At 51.4% G+C, this 20,617-nt stretch overlaps 1 protein-coding gene across 1 annotated transcript in view; it reads left to right on the top strand.

Moving 5' to 3' along the window:
* DRGX (dorsal root ganglia homeobox) overlaps positions 1-20,617 on the top strand; it is a gene marked incomplete at both ends in the record, with an annotated part of 30,532 nt that overhangs the window by 8,192 nt on the left and 1,723 nt on the right. The window contains 2 exons of the mRNA XM_082610920.1: positions 689-867; positions 952-1,064. Coding sequence (XP_082467046.1) covers positions 689-867; positions 952-1,064 — 292 coding nt within the window. The remainder of the gene's footprint in view (positions 1-688; positions 868-951; positions 1,065-20,617) is intronic.

The following is a 20,617-nucleotide window of genomic DNA, read 5'->3' as shown; positions in this document are numbered from 1 at the left end:
ATTAAACTGCCTGTGCTTAGTTTTCTCATCTGTAAAGTGGGGGTAGTAGAACTACCTGCCTTAAAGGATTGCAGTGGATTCTAAACCAGATTCACCGGGGTCCGGAATTCTCAACCAGGACTGACTCCAGAGTCAGTGTTTCTAGTGGATGCACTAGGCTGATGGTCATGAACTTGCCGTGATGTGTCAGTGTTAAATCACCTGTATGAGGCCAGACACACTCCGGCCAAACCTGCTGGATGAGAGAATGAGTATTTTTTGATGAGGAAATCCCAGGGCAGTGTTTTACAAACTGCTTTGATGATGAATCCCGCCCCCCCTCCCCGTAGGAAACACATTTCACATCAAATAAGTGTACTTGCATACACTGAGAATTTCCACAAGATAGTACTTTTACCCTTACTGTGGGCAGTGCATTTGGATACTTTCTATAATTTCACACTCATTAAAAAATGCCTGTCACACCTTCGACTCTGATTTTCTGACCCACCTATGAGTCTGAAGCTGCAATTCAGAGGGCACTGCTTTGCTAGATCTTTAGAGAGAGGAGGCTGTGCTCCCGCACACCTACTGCAGGGGAGCTGTGAGCCGGGGGCACGGGGACCAGGCACTTGGGTTTAGGTTCTGGTTGCCTCCTTCTGTCTGATTTTCTGCCTCTGTTGGGTGTGTGCTTCCTTCGGGGACTCAGGTTTGGTTCCAGAACCGAAGAGCCAAATGGAGGAAAACGGAGAGAGGGGCTTCGGACCAGGAGCCAGGAGCCAAGGAGCCCATGGCAGAGGTGACGCCACCGCCTGTGAGAAATATCAACTCCCCGCCCTCTGGGGACCAGGCCCGGAGCAAGAAGGAGGTCCTGGAGGCCCAGCAGAGGTGAGGCTGGCTGAACCCAGGGCCTGGAGGGCTGGCGGGCACCCAGGATTGGGAACTCAGTGTGTCATTTTCCTTCACTGCCAGCCTGGGGCGAACTGTCGGTCCCACAGGGCCTTTCTTCCCCTCTTGCTTGCCGGGGACCCTCCTGAATACGGCCACGTACGCCCAGGCCCTGTCACACGTTGCTTCCCTGAAAGGTGAGTTTGGGCTCTGCTGCCTGCTGTTGCGGGGCGGGGGCTCTGCCTGCCTGCACCACCTCCAAGGGGATCATGGAGATGGTTTGCCTCTTCTGTTTTCTTGGGCGGGTCCATCCTTGCACCTGGGGCTGGTGTAGCTCCTTTTCTCCTCCTGTCAATCACAGCCAAGGGTCATGAACAGCATCTGTTTCCACACATGCTATCTTGCTTGCTTTCTACATGGCCTGAGGATGTAGGTGAATGTCGTCTCACTGCACCAGCTGCGGTTTCAGAAGGGGCCACTGCATGTTCACAGACTGCTACCTCCTGTCGGTGCCAGTTTTAGGTGCTAGCTTGCAGCTCGTGGGTGAGGCCTGTGGTGGACCGTTGTCCCAGCTTGTGAGGACCCTCCCCATACGTGCAGCCTCCCCACGTGCCTTCCCTGGGGCCTCCTGATGTCAGGGGTTAGGATTTGTGGTTTTCTAAGATTTGCTGTCTTCTCAAAGGCTGTGGTTGTCTGAAGGATGGAAACCATTTGGGGCATTTTTGTCAGGTCCAGAGAGAAGGACTCTGGTGGGGCTGTCCTTTGGGGGTTTCTGGGTCAACCCTACTGGATGAATGGGTCCATCTAATGTCTTTCAATTCTTGGCCCCAAACTCACTCTTCCTGTGAGGAGACCAAGCAGCTGTGCTGGCCGGGAGCAGGGCTGGGCCCCAGAGTTCGTCTGGGACAGTGAGTATTAGTGTTGGGGTTTGTCTGTCACAGCGGGTCTGGGAGATGGGGGTGCAGGTGCGGGCTGTAGGCTTTTTCCCCATAATAGGCAGTGGGAGAGGCCCCCCTAGGATGTTTCCTGTGTGCTCTGTTGTAGAGTCTGGGGTCTCCTGCTCTCGAGAGGTTCCCCCTCCTGCAGGTTGGTCTTGCACGTGCGTGTACACATGGGCGCGTGCGCACACACACACGCACACGCATACGCACACTGGCAATCTGCATTGCAAATGTAGTTTCTGGAGCCTGAATAAGGGCATGATGGAGCCTCTCTAGGGAATCTCTGAAGGGAGAGAAGGGTGTTCTATGCACAGGGAACAACACGTGCAGAGTGCCAGGAGCAGGGAGAAGAACCAGGCTTGTCTGGACAATGGCTGGTATGTTGGGTGCCCACAGGAGAGTGCCCAGAGATAAGGTGGAGGGGCCAGAGCTTGCAGGCCTTGGATGCCGCACTCCTGCATTTGGATTTTCCACTGTAGGAGGTGGGACCCTGAGGCCTGGAGCCACTTCTGAGTGGTCCAGGCAGCTGGGCAAGTCGCCGTGCTTAGATGGCCAGCATGGGTTGATGAGGTTCAGCTCCATCCAGCTCTGGACCCCGTGCCCTGCCAGTGCTTCCTTCAGCTCCAGGGTCTGTGTGCTCCAGGGGCCAAGTAGAGCCCCCTGCCACAGAGTGGCCTTGGGACATATTCACAGACACAATAGGCTGAGAGGGCACTGTGAAGATAGGGTCCCAATTGGAAGGGGCTTCCAGAAGGAGATTACCCAAGTGGGACTTGTATATCATTCAAGGAGCTGCTCTGGGCAGAAAAGCAATCCTGTGTCCATCTATGAAATCCTCTCTGCTTTGGTGAGGCCCAGCTCAGTTCCTGAGAGTAACCGTCTCTTTTATCAATGTTCTCTGCTTGCCCCACTCCAGCCTCACGAGTTGAAGGTGAATCCCACGTCTCTTCGCTGGGGCAGCTGGGAGGGGTCTGGGGCAAAGCCCAGGCCCTGGTGAGGGCCTGAGGTGGCTGAATGAGTGGAGAGAGGGCCAGGCTGCTGGCAGGGAGGGTGGGAGTGCCTGCCTGCCACTGAGAGGCTGAAGGCACTGATAAGAGAGAGACAGAGGACGGAGCAGAAGGAAGCAGGGCTGGTGGGAGGGGCAGGTAAATCTGTCATTCTCCTCCTCTTCCTTTACTCGTATGTACTCCCCCAGCCCCAGCACTTCCCTTGGGGCCTGACCTGTGCCTGCTTCGCTGGAAACAGACTTTCCTTTGATGGAGGGATGGGGCGTTGGGGTGTCAGGATTCGGCAGAAGTGATGGAAGTCACAGTGTGCTCACCAAACCAGGGCACATCTTTGTGCCTTGTGGTGGCACTTGCTCGGGAAGCTTGCACATCCCCACCGGAAGGTCTTCCTGGCTACGATCAGGGACACGAGGTGTGCTGTGGCAGGTGACACACTCTGATAGTTCCAGAGCCAGGCAGGCGATGAGCAAAGTGAGTATGTGTAGGCTTTGTCTTTGATCCCCCAGATACAAATGTGCTCTTGCTCATCTGGGACATGCAGCCGTCTTGGTCTATATGTCATTCTCCCACTTGTGAGAAAGGGGTGGGGAAAAGGCACGTTTCTCTACGTCAGAAGCAGTTATGCGAGGAGCACGCTAAGGGGCTCCCTGAGATTCGGCAGAGGTGGGCTGGGGAGCATTTGCCCACTCAAGGGTCAACTACTACTCACGTCAGCCGATGGTGGCCAAGTGGGTCTGTGGACCCTACATTGCCAGAACTACTGAAATTTCAGGAGAAGCTGGAAATCTGGATTTTTATTTGAAATAGTCCCATCTTTTGGCTCCGGACGCGCAGGCTCAGTGGCCATGGCTCACGGGCCCAGCCGCTCCGCGGCATGTGGGATCTTCCCGGACCGGGGCACGAACCCGTGTCCCTTGCATCGGCAGGCAGACTCTCAACCACTGCGCCACCAGGGAAGCCCAAAATAGTCCCATCTTTTAAATGTGACCTCCAAGTCTTTGGGCCAAATGGGTGCATCATTGGTCAGACCAGCCTGCGGACTGCCTTTCTGTGGGGGGCACTTCTCCTCCACCCCTCCCATCTCTGCTTTCTGTGTTCTTCTCCCTGCATTCGTAGCTCCTCCTCAGGCCTCCCCCGGCAAAGTTCCCCTCCTGTAGCTCATCCTGACCCCTTCACCCACCAAGGCCCTTGCTATCTGGCCCCTCTGAGCAGCTGGCTTTTTAGTCTCCGGCAAGCTAAGTGGTGTTGGAAAGGGAGGGAAATGAGTGATTATTGAAAACCTTTTCTGTCCTCTGCCCGGTGGTCTCACGTGTGGTCCCGCTTAGTTCTCACGGTAGAGGAGCATAGTAAACGATGTATCAGGGAGGCTCCAGAGCTGCACAGCAGGTCAGTGGAGCTGGGATGGCTCTGCGATAACAGCTGGCATTGGTTGGGGTATCTTTGCATTCTAAGAGTGCCTGACCCTGTGAGGTGGCGGCACAGCCTCGCTCCAGTCCAGGTGGGCTCGGCCGTCCTTGGAGATGTGCTTGGGGGACCTGCCTCTGCCTCAGAACCTGGGGTAACAAGCATGTACCTGCAAGTCAGGTTCTGGATGCCCCGGGATTCAACTCTCGACTGTTTTCCGGAACATTTGTTAAGTGGTTTGAGGCCTACATCTTCCAGACTCTTGCAGCCTACGTCTTCTTCTCCGAGGGTTCCCCAGCTACAGAAGTTAAGTGCATGGCCCAGTTTAGGCCCAAGAGAGGAGCAATCCCAATTTTCTAGGCCTGGCTCAGTGCCCGGACCTCTGGGCTGTGACCTGGCCTCCCTTTCCTGAGTTCACCCCCAGAGGTGGCTGGACGGCCAGGTGCTGGCAGAGCTGGTGGCCTGAGCTCTGCTTCCAGGGGCCTCTGGCCAATAAGGGGGCCCCCTCAGCAAGCTGTGAGGAGCTTCATCTACGTGTGTGCTAGAAGGCACACACCTGGGCTTCCATACCCATCCCTCTTTTTACAAATGAGAAACTGAGGTTCCCGGAGGGAAAGCCACTTGCTCACAGGTCACTCATATCAGCGAGGTCTCGCCTTTGAGATCTAGGCTGATCTCCACAGGATCCTGGTGTGCTCTTTCCTCCAGGCATGATTTATTCATTCATTCCTCTGGGTGGGCACCTGTTGGTAGGGGCTTTTGACCCCCACCCTGCTTCTCTGCCTGGCAAGTGAGGACAGCTGGCAGTCCACTGGGCATGAGCCCTGGGGGAAGAATCTGGACTCACCCAGAGACCACAACCATTGTGAGCTGAGCACCGCAGCCCTTTCCAGCCCAGAGATCCCAACCCACTTCTCCAGGCCCGAGGCAACTTGCAAATCATCCCCAAGAAAGAATCAAAGTGAATTTCAGCTTCTGGACTCAAACCAGTGTTCAGGTTTCCTTCCCCAGGCTTTGTGGTCCTAGTGGGATCATATGGCCCTGGACTAAAGACAGCAGGTGTCCTGGAGAGGCCACCACTATTCCGGCCCTGCCCCAGACAGCACTCTCAGTGTCCATCCCGAGACTCCAGACCTGAGACTCCAGACCAGGGCTTGAGGATCCAAGCCAAGGCTGAGATGTGCTACACCAGCACCCAGCCTGGGTGTGAGGGGAATCCGGGCTCCCAGTGCCCAGGAAGGATCAGTTCTCCCTGGGGGCACATGGAGCACCCCAGCGAGTGGTCCCAGAGCTAACTGCCTGCAGAACGTTCAATAGAGCTACAAGTCGAAGAACTCTGAGTTGGGGGTCCTGGTCTTTCGGTTCTACGTGTTGTTGTGACAGATGTGAAGTCTCTTCCTGGGAAACGTTGAGAGAGCCTCCAGGTGTGTTTGTAGGGGAGCCTGGGGGTTGTTGAGGTACGGTTTGCTGAATTCCTTTGAGTACCGGTCCTTGAAGTCCTTAGGTCCTCTAAGTAGTTGTTGAATTCACTTCCCTGGAAACACTTTGGCTTTGAATGTGCTCTGAAAACAAGGGCATTCTTGGAATATTGGCTATCAGCTCCTGGAGCAGGTGGCACTGGGGGGAGGAAAAGGGCAAGCAGGGGCAGATCGGGGTGCTGGATATAGAGGGAATGTGCTGGGGGGGGATGCCCAAGAAACTGGACTCCCAGAGCACAGAGCTGTGGGGTGTCGTCAAGCCTTGCCTCCAATGTGAATGGCTGGGTGGGCTGGGCCCTGGCAGCTCCATGACTGTGGCCCAGAACACGCTGGTGGATCTAGACTCTGCTTTTTTATTTTTAGATTGTGGGGGAAGTGGCCCAGAAAAGGTGAAGAGGAACAGGTCGTTCAGCCGCTTTGCTGAGCTTTAGCACCCAGACTGAGAAGTCAGTAGCAGATTATGGGTTTCTTAGGAAATTAGAGGCCCTAATTCTCATTCCCTGGAGACACCTGTTGAAGGCAGGGGCCTGGGGTTCGGAAGCAGCTCGAGAGCTAGGGAAACCAAGATGAGGCTGGAAATGACCCCTGGCTTTGGAAAATCTGCACAGCTCAGAACTGCCACAGCGCACACTGAGCTGGCTTGGCAGGTCTGCCAGGCCAAGGGGTGAGGGCAGAGACCTTCCAGAGCTTCGCCCTCTGCCACATCCTGTGCTAGGGGACTGCGTTCTGCTGCCAGGTCCCCAGGCTTGGGCAGGTGGCTGAGACGCAGCTCTGGGGCTGGAGCCCTGGGGACACGTATTCAGCAGGTTCAGTGTTGGGGCGTGTGGATGGGGGTGTTCACAGAGGGATGGGTCTGGCTAGGTCAGCAAGGCTGCTCAAGCAATCGGGAGCCTGGGAAGGGTGGGAGGTGGGGCCGGCGCCCTTGAAGGACAGGTTATGGCCCCTTCGGGGTGGCTGGGTAAGCAGAGTGTCTATAGGTAGACGTGTGGCAGACTTGCCTCCACGCTCTGCTGGGCAGGGAGGTGTGGATGGGCATTGGGCTGTGCCCATCAGAGGGGGCCAGAAAACTGCCCACCAGCAACAGAGCCAGGTAACTGAAAACCAGGCACTTGTGGAAATTTCCTCCTTTAATTATCCTTTAATTATCAAGCAGTCAACTAGCACAGTAGCGTTGAGCAAGGGCTCTGGATGTCCTGCCTGGTGTGAATCCTCATTCTTCCATTCTCTGGCCATGTAAGTCTTGAGTTAAGTACTGGGAATCTCTACCTCTGCTTCTTCATCTGTAAATTGGGGATCTTGACCATCACAGGACTGGATTTATAGGACCAAATGGGTAGAGTGTGAGTTGGACCAGTGAGAGGTGTGAGTCAACACCGTTATTATTAATCAGATTCCTCCATTCTCATTTTCAAGTCACTGGGTCCCACTCATCTTTAAAAGACAAACTGAAATGTCTTTTCTCCCAAACTTCTCCCATTTTTTTTGAACTGTATCGCTGCTGACATTCACCTTTTCCTCGTAAACCCTCGTTGTTATGATTTTTGGCTGTGATGGGAGCTCCTTCCCGTCCCTGGTAGGAGTTGCTGGTCAGGGCATCCATTCCCTCCCTGGGGCTTCATGCAGCCAGTGATGTGCTTTGTACTCTGGGGTGGTCAGAGAGGGCCCATCCTGGCCAGGCATGCAGTCAGTGTGTTTCCTGATTGAGTGTTCCACGGAAACTTAAAAATAAAAAGGCAGCGGGACCCTACCCCATGAAGTCAGGGTTTGCATAACAATAATGGGTGTCCAGAGGAAAAGCCTTTGCAACACAAAGAGCTTTCCTGCACTGTCTTAATGGCCAGCCTCCTGTTCGCAATTCATTAATGCAGAGGAGGTTATTAATGGCCGAGGGAAGTGCTTGGGTTTGTTCCGGGGAAGTGCTGGCCACAGAACGGGCCACAGTCAGCGGAGGCCTTCTCCCTGGTGCACTTGGCCCGGCTGCCTCTAACCTGTGATTCGGAGAGCTGGGTGTGAGGTGGAAACTCATTATGGCTGCCAGGGGAGAGCTTTCATAACTCAGTCCGCGCTCATGCCCGGGAGTCACAGCCACTCTCCCCGGCTGGGCGGGGCATCACGGCTGACCTCCCATCGGCTCCTGGCGAGGCCAGATGGCTCCTCTGGTCCCACATGCGGCCCGGGCAGGGAGGAGTCTGGAGGCAGACACACCTGGTCCCACCTCCGTAGCTGAGCTCCATCCATCCAGGCCTGGGAAGCCGTGAGGACTGACGGAGATGTCCTGACACGCAGTGGGTGCTCAGTCAATGCTAGCAATCAGAGTAGCAGTCCTGGGCCTGCATCTTGTGTGTGAGGATGAGCAGGCAGGCGAGGGGCAGGGTGTCCAGTGCTGGGAAAGGGTCTGGTCATGTCCTTCTTGAGAGCAGGGCCCCTTAGTTACCCAAGAATGTGCCCTCCCTGCTTCACGTTGGCGTTGGCCCTTGGGCCTCCAGGCCAGGGTAAAGTGTCCAGAGTCTGAGATTGGAAGGGCTTTATTGGCCAATGAACATTTGCCCGCCAGGGCTAAACTCAGAGCTGGAGGCAGCCTCTTTCTCCTTCAAGTCCCCTGAAAACATTTTCCTCCTAATTCTCTTAATCACTTTTTCCTGTGCTGTGATTAAAGAAAAAAAAATCACAGTCTTAATAAGCAATTAAAATTGTTTTATTATGAAATATGTTAATCAAAACTCAGAAAACATGTATCTAGAACTTAATGAATGATTTTAAGCACCCATGTGCTACCCTTCCTTTGGAACTATGCCTGCACCCCAGAAGCCCCTGAATCCCTGTGCCCCTTTCTACTAATGTCAGTTTTCTTCCCCCTAAAGGAAACCACTATGCTGACCTTTATGGTAATGCAGCTTTGCCGACCACCTGCATAGGCATTCAGAAACACTACTGTCTAGTCTGAACTTTTTTGAACTGTACATGTGTATACATATAAATGGAATCATACAGGTTGTATTTTTCGTGCCTGGCTACTTTGACTCGGCATTATGTTTGGGAGATTTATCCATGTAATTAGGTTTAGCTGTCAATTCTTAATGATATTCTGTGTACATGCTCAGATCATCTGCAGATAAAGATGGTTTGCCTCTCCCTTTCCAATCCTTATACATTCATTCCTGGGTATCCGTGGGGGATTGGTTCCACGACGACCTCCCCGACCCCCATACCAAAACCCACCCATCCTGAGTCCCTTATATAAAATGTTGTAGTATAATGAATGCAGTTGGCCCTCCATATCTGTGGATTTCATATCCCTGGATTCAACCAACTGGCGGATCGATTTCAATTGGTTGGTTGAATCTGGGGATGCGAAACCTGTGGATACAGAAGGGCAGACTATAGTTTTTATTTCTCTCTCTCTTTTTTTTTTGTGGTACGCGGGCCTCTTACTGCCGCGGCCTCTCCTGCTGCGGAGCACAGGCTCCGGACATGCAGGCTCAGTGACCGTGGCTCACGGGCCCAGCCGCTCCGCGGCATGTGGGATCCTCCCGGACCGGGGCACGAACCTGTGTCCCCTGCATCGGCAGGCGGACTCTCAGCCGCTGCGCCACCAGGGAAGCCCTATTTCTCTTTTTTTTTTGGTCTGGCTGTGCTGGCCATAACCTCTAGTACAGTACTGAATAGAAGTGGTGATAATAGGCATCCTTGCCTTGTTCTTTTTTTTTTTCAATAACAGATTTATTGAAATACAATTCACATACCATACCATTCATCCATTAAAATGTACAACTCAGTGATTTTTAGTATAGTCAAGAGTTGGGAAACCATCACTACAATCAACCTTAGAAAATTTTCATCACCCAAGACCTATTAGCAGTCAGTCCCCATTTCCCCCAACCCTCCCTGCCCCAGGTTACCACTAATATTTCTGTCTCTATAGATTGTGGGCATTCTGCTATTGCCATTGTGGATATCTCATTGAATGGAATCCTACAATATCTGCTCTTTGTGGCTGATCCTTGGCTTATGCCCTTATTCTTGATCTCAGGGGGAAGCTCTCACAGTTTCACAATCGTGTTTGCTGTCTGCCTTTTTATTTTTAAGATACCCTTTATCAAGTGAAGATATATTTCTCTTGCCCTAGTTTTCTGAGAGTTGTATTTTAATTCTTATTTTAAAAAATCATGAATATAAGTGGATGTTGAATTTCATTGAATACTTTTTCTGCTGCTGTTGAGACAATCACATGATTTTTCTTTCTCAATATATTAATACAGTAAATTACACTGATTGATTGTTTAATGTTAAACCAACTGGGCATTCCTGGAATAAACCCAAATTAGATGTGACATGTTATCCTTTCTATATATAGCTGGATTGGCTGCTATTTTGTTTAGGGCTTTTTCATCTATGATCATGAAGAAATTGGCTCATGATTTTTTTTTTCTTATAATCTCCATTCCAGGCTTCAGTATTGTTTTACTTTACCCCCCAACTTAGTATAATAAAAGCAGCAGCAGAACTGCCCAGCTGTTTTATTATCTCTCCTGATTCCAAGGACGGGCTGGGCTCAGCCGGGCAGTTCTGCTGCTGCTTTTGCCTGGGGCGTCCCATGAGGTTGCAGTCAGATGGCAGCTGGGGCTGATACATACAAGATGGCATCACTTCTGTGCCTGGTGCCTTGGCAGGGATGCTGGGGGGCTGGGAGCACTCTCTCTTTCTCTCTCTCTCCCCATGGTGGGAGTTGGATGGCGGTTGGATCCTGAGAATGTAAAAGCAGAAGATGCCAGGTCTTGTTAAGACTTACACTTTAGGGGCTTCCCTGGTGGCGCAGTGGTTGAGAGTCCGCCTGCCAGTGCAGGGGACACGGGTTCGTGCCCTGGTCCGGGAGGATCCCACATGCCACGGAGCGGCTGGGCCCGTGAGCCATGGCCGCTGAGCCTGTGCATCTGGAGCCTGGCCTCGTGACATGAGTTGGGATGTTTATTTTTGAACCCACCCAACTTCCCAATCCTGACTATAAGCACTTTAAGGTCACTGGCCTTATCTGACTCACTTCTAGATCTTTCCAAGCCACTTACCTCTGCCCCTTACACAGGGTCTGGTCTTGTGCCGAGTAAAAGGTAGTGACGTTTGGGGAAAGAAGGAAAGAAAGTCGTGTTGTTCTGGCCCTGGGAGACCCGCCTCACTTAGGAGACCCCAGTCTACTGGCCTTGGCCCTGTACTGTGGGCCACTTGCTGGGCCCCAGAAACTGCTGGAGCCTTCTGTTCTTCATTCAGTACCCACTGAGCACCCTACTTTGTCAGTCTCTGAATGGGGGGCTGAGCATCCTTTGATGAGTTAGATACAACCCTACCCTAAGGGGCTCAAGGCTGGGCGTGGGCTTGGAGAGAGAGACACTTGTGACACTCTCACGTGCCCTCATAGAGGCCAACAAGGGCATGCAAGGTGTGGGGGAAGCCCAGAGGAGGGAGGAACTCTTTCTCTGTAGGAATGAGGAAGGTTTTCCAGAGGAAATGCTTGAGTTGGGCTTGAAGGAGCTGTAGGAGCTGACCAGTGGGTGTGGGCACTCCAGGCATCTGACAGAAGAGCATGAGCAAAGGCACTGAGGCTGGCTGGTTGAGGAAAGGACAAAGTGTGAGGTTGGATGGAGCCACGGTCCTTGGAGAGGATGGTGTGGCCTCAAGATGAGCCCAGGCTCTGGAGTCAGACCAGCCATGGCTCTTCACTGCCTCCTTCCCTTTAAAAGGCCAACTTAGGGGAGACCCTAGTCTCCTCATCTATAAAATGAGGGTCGTCATGGCCATACCCAATATTGCCTGTGGTCTGTAGGGTGTGTATCTCTGCCTGGCACATCCAAGTTCCTGGTAGGCGCTGGTGATTGTTGTTAGGGTTATGAGGATGAGGCCAAGAGATCACTTGGATCTGATTAGGGTTTGGGTTTGGATTTCCAGGGCAGATGATCCCACTTCCTGCAGACGTTCACTCCTCAATGGGAGAGGCTCTCAGCCTGAGGTCCACAGTGTGTGCAGCTTTAAGAAAGCAGCACAGCCTTGCAGGGGCTCCTGGCTTATTTCTGAAGGTGCAGGTGTTTGGGGAACAGGGCACCTGAGGGCCAGGACATGGTCTGTCCTCATGGGGGAGGTGGTTTGGTCAGCCCTAGCCTCTCGGTGCCTAGCCGATGTCAGGAAGGCAGGGGTGGAGAACCCCAGCACTTAACATTTGTAAGGAATCTCCTTGATGAGTACATTACCACCACTTCTCCAGGATACAGTGGGGGAAACTGAGGCTCAGAGAGGGGCTAGGATTGCCCAAGGTCACACAGTGCCTCTGCCAGAGGTAAGACAAGCTAGGGACCCAAGTGTCCCACCTGCCAGCTCCCCACACCCTGTATTGATTCCGTTCCTTTTACAGGCCCCTGCTATCATTCTCTGGCTTTAAAAACTGCAACTCACTTTCCAGAAGTCATTTCCTATGGGTGCTGATGGGTTTGCCCTTCCTGCTAATCAATGGGGCCCTGGAGTGCAGGGAGCTGAGCAGAGGGCTCCTGGCTTGTGCCCAGAGGCAGCGGGGAAGCAGGCTGCCCGTCCAGAGTTCTGGCAGCCGCCGGAAGGAGGGAGGGTGACACTCACTGGCATCGGATCACCTAGAACGCGTGTCCCTGCTGCTTCTCTGGCTGTGCCAGGGTCCTTGAATCTGGGTGCTGTCATCATTTGCTTGCCCCTTCAAAGGTATCCAAGCAGAAATGGGACATTGGCTCTGGCCCCGAGACTGGGTCACAGCATGAGGGACGGTCGACTGAGTGGACTCCTGTCAGGGAGCATTTGCTGAGTGAATAAGCAGATGTTGGGACAGTGCGTGCACACGTGGAATTAAGACAGGGAGGGATTTCGAGTCCACTCCTCCAGCATAACCTGCCAAGTTAACCTGGGGATTTTGGCATTAATCAGATTGGGTAACTCTGTGATGACCATAGTTTTTCTTTCCATGGGGTATTGAGGAAGCTTAGAACCTGGGAGCTGGCAACCTTTGAGGAATTAAAATATGCCCCCTCAGTCAGGAAAGATAGACTCTCCCTCCTTTTCTCCCTTCCCCAAATATTCAAGTGCTTACTCTGTACCCAAATTGGAAATTTTAGCTCTGGAATCAGGGCTGTGTGGGTGGCGGTAGGTGAAAGCTCTTACCCTGCAAGTTTGGGAGGTGCGGTGGGTACAAAAATAAACACAACTCATGGTAAAGAGGCAATAAAAACCATAACACAGGTACAGGAGAAAGCACTTTGGGGGTTCTGTGGTAGTAGTCACCCAGGAGTGAATTGGACCCTGTTGTGTATTTGATTACTGGTGAACACACTTAGCCACTGCATCTAAAAATCTCTGCTTAAATACTGTAGGCGTCTACTAACACTGCCATCCAAATATTCCTTGTAAACTGTATTAGGAACTGGTATTAAGAATCACAGAATATGTTTATTCATTTATTTACTTTGCTATAAAGCAAAAAAAAAAGAAATGAACTGTAGTATTTATGTGAAAGGTCTCATAAATCCACTTACTCATTTCCTTCCATACTCTTACCCTTAACCTGAAGGTTCAACAAGAAATCGATGTGTGAGAGCTCTACTTGTAACCAAAATTATCGTTCATGTGCCTTTCTATGGTGAAAATGTGCTTTCGGCAGAGAGGAGACAGAACTAACTTAATTTTTCCTGTCAGTCTCTGTAGTAGATCAATTAAACTGCCAAGGAGATCAACTATTTCAGACTGTATTTATTACATTAAGTATTTATGTTCAGGCCAAGCCTTTAAAGCATGATGTCATATAGGAATGTAGGCCGATTCGATCAATTCAGCAGAATTTGCTGTAACTTAATGGAAATCTAACTGTGTGTTTTAATTTAGTGTCCAAGAGGTAGCAAGTTCTTCAAACAAAATAATTTTCAGGCTGCATTTGGGGGCTTGGAGGCTCTTGTACAGGCTTTGGTGATGGCACACATGGTAGGGTGAGAGGGAAGAAATTGTGGCCTTTTAGGGGCTTTGCTGGCTGATCGTGGGTCGCATCCCATGCCAGGGATCACTGACTTCGATCCCGGCTGAATGGGAGATAGACAGAATGTTCCTGGTGGGTCTTCCACGGTCAGCCCTCAGCTCGATGTTCGCCAGTCAGTTACTCTAGTGCAGACTGAGGCCATTAGCAGTCGTGGAGTCTCAGCTGGGTGCTGAGGGTACAGTTCTTATTCCTTAGAAACCTCAATGGAACTCTGCCCTGAAGGAGAACGTCTATCCCATCATTTGAATGAAAAGAGATGGGAAATCATGAGTCACAAAAAAGACACTCTTATTGTGAGAGTAATACCTGGTCAGTTTAGAAAAAGTGGAAAGAAAGTACAGCAAAACCCAAAGAAAAATATAAAAATCATTCGTAATCTTAGCATCCAGAATCAACCACTATGAATATTTGCTACTGGTATCTTTGCTTTCTTCCCATTTATAAATATATATCGCTAATAAATTTATGTATCTTAGGGACTTCCCTGGCAGTCCAGTGGTTAGGACTCGGTGCTTCTGCTGCTTTGTCATAGCTTCAGTGCGTTCAATATGGCGATTATAGCTTATTCAATCAACTCTCTAGTATTGGGCGGTTAGGTTATTCATAGTTTTTTGGTGCTATGTGACACATGGGGATGACTTCCTTTGTAGCTAATTTAATTTTTAGCCCATTGGTGATTGTAGCTTTTTGATAGATTAAAAAAAGAAAAGAAAACTAGAGCCCCAAGTCTGGAAATCTGGTTATTAAAAGATGAGACTTTTAAAGTTTGTTTGACTTACTCCTCAAGATTTTATTGGCAGAATAAATTTTTCTACTTTTTGGTCTCATGGAAAAGGCTTCACCAATGAACCCACACAGCTGTGAAAACAGTGTAGGGATACGTAGGGTGGAGGAGGCTCACAGCACAGTCACGCATCTCGAGGCACTGTTCATTCTTCGTGTCTTCCCGGGGATGCTCAGAGCAAGTGAGTTCTTCGCTGGCCGCTGAATTGAATGGGTAGCTTGAATAAGCTGCGAATTGTGACTTATTCTTGCCCTTTATTTTGTATGGGGTCATGGAAATAATAATTGTTGCAGGACTTAGTGCTAGGTGCTTTATAGAATTTCTCCTAAGGTAGGTGTATTACCTCCTCTTACAGATGAGGAAGCTGGAGCTTGGAAAGTTGGTGAGAAGTCCCATGACTAGTTAATGGTGGAGTCAGGGGCCAAACTTCAAAGCCCACTTTCTTCCTCCACAGCAGGCTGTATCTGGCTTTCAGACCCCAGAGATGTCTTATCAGCACTCTCATTTTATAGGAGTTTGATAATTATGACTTGGTTTTGGGGTAGACATTTTCTAAAGCATCTGTCACCACCCTGACATAATAAAGAGGAAGACAGAGCCTCTCTCACGGCCGACTCTGTGTCGCCCCATCATTACTAGACGCAAGCTTTGTTCAGTTTTCAAAGCCCTTTCAAACGTCATCTCTTGTGATGGTTCCTGTTGTGGTCCAGCGACGGACGGCTTCCGGCCATCCCGAGGCGTGCTACTTTGCTTGCCTTGTACTAAATGGCCCCAGGTTACTGTGCTTGTTAATTTTGGGGGCTGTTTTATAATTTTTTGTCTCTTTTCTCAATATTACCCATTAATGTTTCTGCCATTACCTTTCAAGCTTGCTTTCAAGCTTGTGGCAGCCTTGTAAGACAAACAACTTATGTTAGCAGTGCACTCGGAAGAGTCTTTAAGCACGTGGTGAGGGCTTTGAGACTGCTTTTCATGGGAAAAGCGCATGCGTTTTGGAGTCTGGATTTTTTTCTTGGTAACTATCTGTTCATCTGCTGCCCTGAGCATTGCAAAGGATGCATCCCTATTTTGCTACTACTGGTTTTCAGCAGTGCTCCAGGTTGATGAAGTTGTTTAGGCAGGGGCACGTGGAGAAATCTCGTATTGCTCTTGGTACTGTGAAATCATGGAAAAATCAAGAGTTAGGTCTAAAATGATCCTATTTGTAGAAATCACTTTTTTTTTCCGGTGTTAAAAAATGGTTAAGGGAGAGATATTGGTTGTTGGACAATTTAAGTTCAATTGAAATCAATTGAAATTCTGAACACATGTTAAAGTTGGAAGGAAAACTTAGCTTTGTAATTCACATCCCACTCATTATTTTGTTGAAAGGGATTAAAAAACTTGTCCAATAGCCCATATTGTGCATGAAGATTTCTACAACATCCTGTCAAGGGAGCTTCAGGATATTATGACCAGAAACCCATCACCTCCCAGAGAGAGCCCACCACACATGCATAGCATGCTGACGGTAGAGAAAAGAAAACCCTTCTTTCTCTCACTCCACCCACTGCTTCTATTCAACCCACAACCCAGAGAGAGGCAGTTACCTCATATCCACTGTGCCTAAATGGCCCCGTTCTTTCACTTTTCCCTCCTCCCCCCCAGCTCCCTCCCTCTGGCCTGATGGTCTGACCATGACTTTACCCTCCCTTTTACTGCAGCTTCTGCCTCGGCAACCCACACAATATGGCGTCACAGTGAACTTACTGTGAAATCATATGGACCACATGCTCTACTGCTGAGACACATCCCCCTCTCGACAGTTGGATCCTTGGGTGCAGAGCACAGACTTCACACGTTTCCCTGATAAACATCATCGAATTAGATTTGTCTCCTTGTTCGCCTTTGATCTTGTCTGCTGTCCAGATGGCCTCTCTTAGTCTTGCCTGCATCTGCCTTCTGGATCGGCACGTCTTCCATGTTCTCATCCAGGGAGGGCAGGGCAGTGTGGAGAGGAGGCGACTCCCAGTGGCTCATGTTTTCAGCATTCCTCCAGGTAGCTGTTCAGATGTTTTTGAGTCCACCTATGTGTATTGCCCCCCTTTGATGGACACTCAGCTGTTGTTCAGACTTGGGGTGTTGATGAGGAAAGAGGGTGACGTCTGTGAGGGGCTTCATGCCAAAGAGTTTTGTTGGCCTGGGTGCACCTCTCAGGGTCTGTTGCCCTGCTTTAGAAGTGCCCACCCAAAGGGCACAGTGCAGTCATGAGACAGAGGCAGGGCTCAAGGGAGGTGTACAAACCGCGTGATGCTTCCTCAGCCAAAGATGGGGTGGGTGGGATCGGTTGAGGGTGCCTCTCACGGATGTGTGTGGGTGGCCTGAGGCACTTTGGGGGTCCTCACCCACTGGAGGGGCAAGAAGGAGCTCCAGCCTTGAGTGGTCCTCATTTTCCCCATGACCTTGACCTGAACTCTCATTTAGCTCTTACAGTTTTGTTTTTAAGAATTTATTTTATTTTAGTTTTAATTGTGGTAAAATACACATACGATAAAATTTTCTATCTTAACCATGTCTAAGCATATAGTTCAGAAGTGTTGAATATGTCCTTATTATTTTACATGTCCTTGATATTATACATGTTATACATCATTAACCGTCACCACCATCCATCTCCAGAACTCTGTCATCTTCCCAAACTGAACTGTATGCCCATTACACCTTAACTCTTCACTCCCATACCCTCAGCCTCTGGCAACCACCATTCTACTTTCTGTCTCTATGAATTTGATTACTCTGGGTACGTCCTACAAATGGAATCATACAGAATTTGTCTTTTTCTGACTGGCTTAGTTCACCTAGCATAATGTCCTTGAGGTTCATCCACGTTGCAGCCTGTGTCATAATTTCCTTCCTTTTTAAGGCCGAGTACTATTCCACTGTATGCATAGCCCTTACAGTTTTAAACCAGGGTCTCCCAGAGTCGTTGGGTTCATCCGGTCCTTGGTTTCCCCGTGTCTAGCGTAGGGGGTGAACTAGGCGAGCCACACAGACTCTCTCCCTCCTGCAGCCTCCATTCTGTGAGTTAACTTATTTCTTTACCTCTGAATCTGGGTTTTGTGGGCCAGGAATATATTGATAGTTATTGGTGGCTTTCGCGGGGACTTGCCTGCTGCAGGTGTGACCTAGCAGGTGTAGGCTGTGGATCCAGGCGGCTCTGTCTTGTCCAAGTGGCACTTCTTCATCTTGCAGGTGACATGCTCATCACTGAGTCACAGACTAGTTAACTCCTTCTTTTTTTTTTTTTCTTGCGGTATGCGGGCCTCTCACTGTTGTGGCCTCTCCCGTTGCAGAGCACAGTCTCCGGACATGCAGGCTCAGCGGCCATGGCTCATGGGCCCAGCCGCTCCGCGGCATATGGGATCTTCCTGGACTGGGGCACGAACTCGTGTCCCCTGCACCAGCAGGCGGACTCCCAACCACTGCGCCACCAGGGAAGCCCTTTAACTCCTTCTTTGATGTTACATCAGAGCAAGGCCTTACTGGGGACAAGAACCAGCCCGAGACATGCACGTTGAGTCTGTGCCCCTCTCAGGCTGGCCTGACTTGGGGTCAGCTGCTCAGGCCTGGGTCTGGAGACTGTGGCCCCTCCAGGTGCCCCAAAGCCCATAGCCTCAGCCAAGCCCCCACTGCTGAGAGGATTCACTGTGCTCCGTATTCTGTTCTCTTCCCACATGAGCTCCCCTTGGGAGGGACTTGGAGGGGAGGAAGGCCTCCCCTGAGGGGAGGGTCCTCGCCCTTGGGATGGCCCCCCAGGCTCAGGGCACAGGCACTGTTCCCAGCCAAGACTGAGCCCACCCAGGGGCTGAGACTGCTGTCAGCGTGCGGCTGTCCGTTTGAGCCACTGGGAGAAGTGGAACCATCAGGGTAACAGGGTTTGACCCCAGGTAACTTCTTGTTTGTTTCCTGCTGTCTCTGGAAACATGACCAGGCTAGAGCCAGCCAGGGGTGGGGGTTGTGGAACGGGCTTTCGGAATTTCCTGTGTAAACTGGGCACTTGTGATTCGTCTCACGCTCATCTTGCCATCTGCTGCCTGCTGTACTGGCCCCTCCATCAAAACTGAGGCAGGAAGTGATGGCTGCATGTTAACCTCCTATTACACTAGAGGAGAAGGGAAAGGCCACCAGAAAGTTCTGGTCCCACTTCTTTCATGAACTGTGAGAACTTGGGCAGTTACTGGAGTCTCGTTTCCTTACCTGGAACATGGGGCTGAGTGATGCCCTCCCCTCAGGGCGGCCAGAATGGTGACGAGAGGCCACACTAGGTGCTGGTAAGGGTGAGCTTCCTTTTGCCTCTGAGCAGGCTTGGAAAGGAAGAGAAAGATGCCCAAATGTGCTTCAAGAGAGAGAAAGGAGCCTGGCTCCGGCACAGGGAAGCCTGTCCCCGGGAAAGGAGGGTGGTAACGTCCCAGCTGCTGGCATAGCTGAAGGCTGATTCTACACGTGGGCCCTGGGGCTGGGCGGCCCTCCCTTGCCTCCCTCCTTCCTGCCACAGATGTTTCCCATAGTCCTGGCCTGTCCCAGGCACTGTGCTAGGTGTTGGGGACAAAGTAGTGAATGAAACAGAAAAATACTTGACCCCTTGGGGGTTTGTAGGGGCAGGCATACAAGAAACCAGTCACAAACCATTGAGGATCCGCTTACCGCTTGTGGCCAGTGCCTGAAGATGTGAGGGTGAAGCTCTGACGGAGCGTAACCAGGGATTCTGCCCTGGATGAGGAGGTCCCGAAGGGCTCCCTGAGGACATGATGGTCAAATGGAGCCCTAAAGACAGAGAGGGAGCCCCAAGCTGGAGGGAGGGTATCTTCACTCCCAGGCAGAGCTCGGCGAAGGGCCCAAGGGAGGGGGAGGAATGTGTCCTCTTTCCAGATGGAGGGACACACTGGTTAAGGAGCCAGCCCTCTGCCTGGTGTGACGACCAGCTCTGCCACTTACTATTTAACCTCAGCCTCCTCATCTGCAAAAGGGGATAATCACAGAGCCAACTTCCTAGGATTGTTCCAAAGCTGAGATGCGTGAAGTCACGTTGTGCTTACAAGCGCGGCGCCTGGTACCTACACGTGTTTGCTCTAGTGAGTACAGCTCCTGTGTAGGGCTTCACTGTGACGGTGGTTTGAGCATCTGAAAGGAGACCTGGGCAGCACATGAGAAGGAGGATGAGAGGGCGGTGGGGGCCCCAGCACTCAAGGGCTTGAAGGCCACAGGGAGGAATTTGGATTCATTCAACAAATATGGATTTTGGTCCAAAAATACTCCCTATCTGCAATGCTGCTTCTTCCAAAGCTGGTGTGCACTTTCAGAAGAGCCGAGGGGTGGGTGGAGCCTGGAGGGGCTGGCTTTGCTGGCCCCTCCCAGGTCTTAGGCCTCTGGGACAGGCACTGACCCCCAACTGTCCTTGGCAGGGCCACGGTACACTGTCTCTTGCTGCCCTGGTGGGATGGGGCTCTGGAGCCGGCTGGGGGCAGAGGCTGTGGCGATGCTCGTCTCCTGCAGGAATCACACGTGGTGCATGGGGCACCGTTTGACCTGTCCAGAGGCTCAGGAAGTCTCTCAAATTATGTCATGCCAGCAACCGTGTCCACCCACCCAGTCTGGGTGCAGGTCTGTGACTCCTGCCACCACACCTGCACTTGTCGTGGTGCCAGCTTTGCTCAACTGTCCCCTCAGAACTTGGATGACCATCAGGACCTCAGGATTCCATGGCCAGACTCTCCATATCCCCCCCCCACACCCCTTTCTCTCTGTTTGTCCCCATCTTGGAAATGACACCTCCATTCATTCATTCGGGTGCTCAGGCCCAAACCTAGGTGTCGTCTGTGAACCCTTCTTTTCCATCAGCCTCCACCTGCAGTCCAAGGACAATTTGCACAGGGGCTAACCTTGAGCATAAACCCAGCATCTGGCCACCTCTCATCACCTCCCCTCTAGCCACCTTGGGCCAAGACGCCATCAGCTGGGACTGTGTTATCGTAGTAGCCTCCCCGTCCTCTCCCCGATGCAGTGAAGCTCCAGACACTCTCTACTCAAACCCACTGGGGCTTCTTCTCCCTGCGTCCCACCTGGCC

The sequence above is a fragment of the Mesoplodon mirus genome (assembly GCF_964341445.2).
Source record: "Mesoplodon mirus genome assembly, chromosome: 2".
NCBI lineage: Eukaryota > Metazoa > Chordata > Mammalia > Artiodactyla > Ziphiidae > Mesoplodon > Mesoplodon mirus.
Note: the sequence above shows the minus strand (reverse complement) of the source record. Positions and strands in the feature narration are given on the sequence as shown.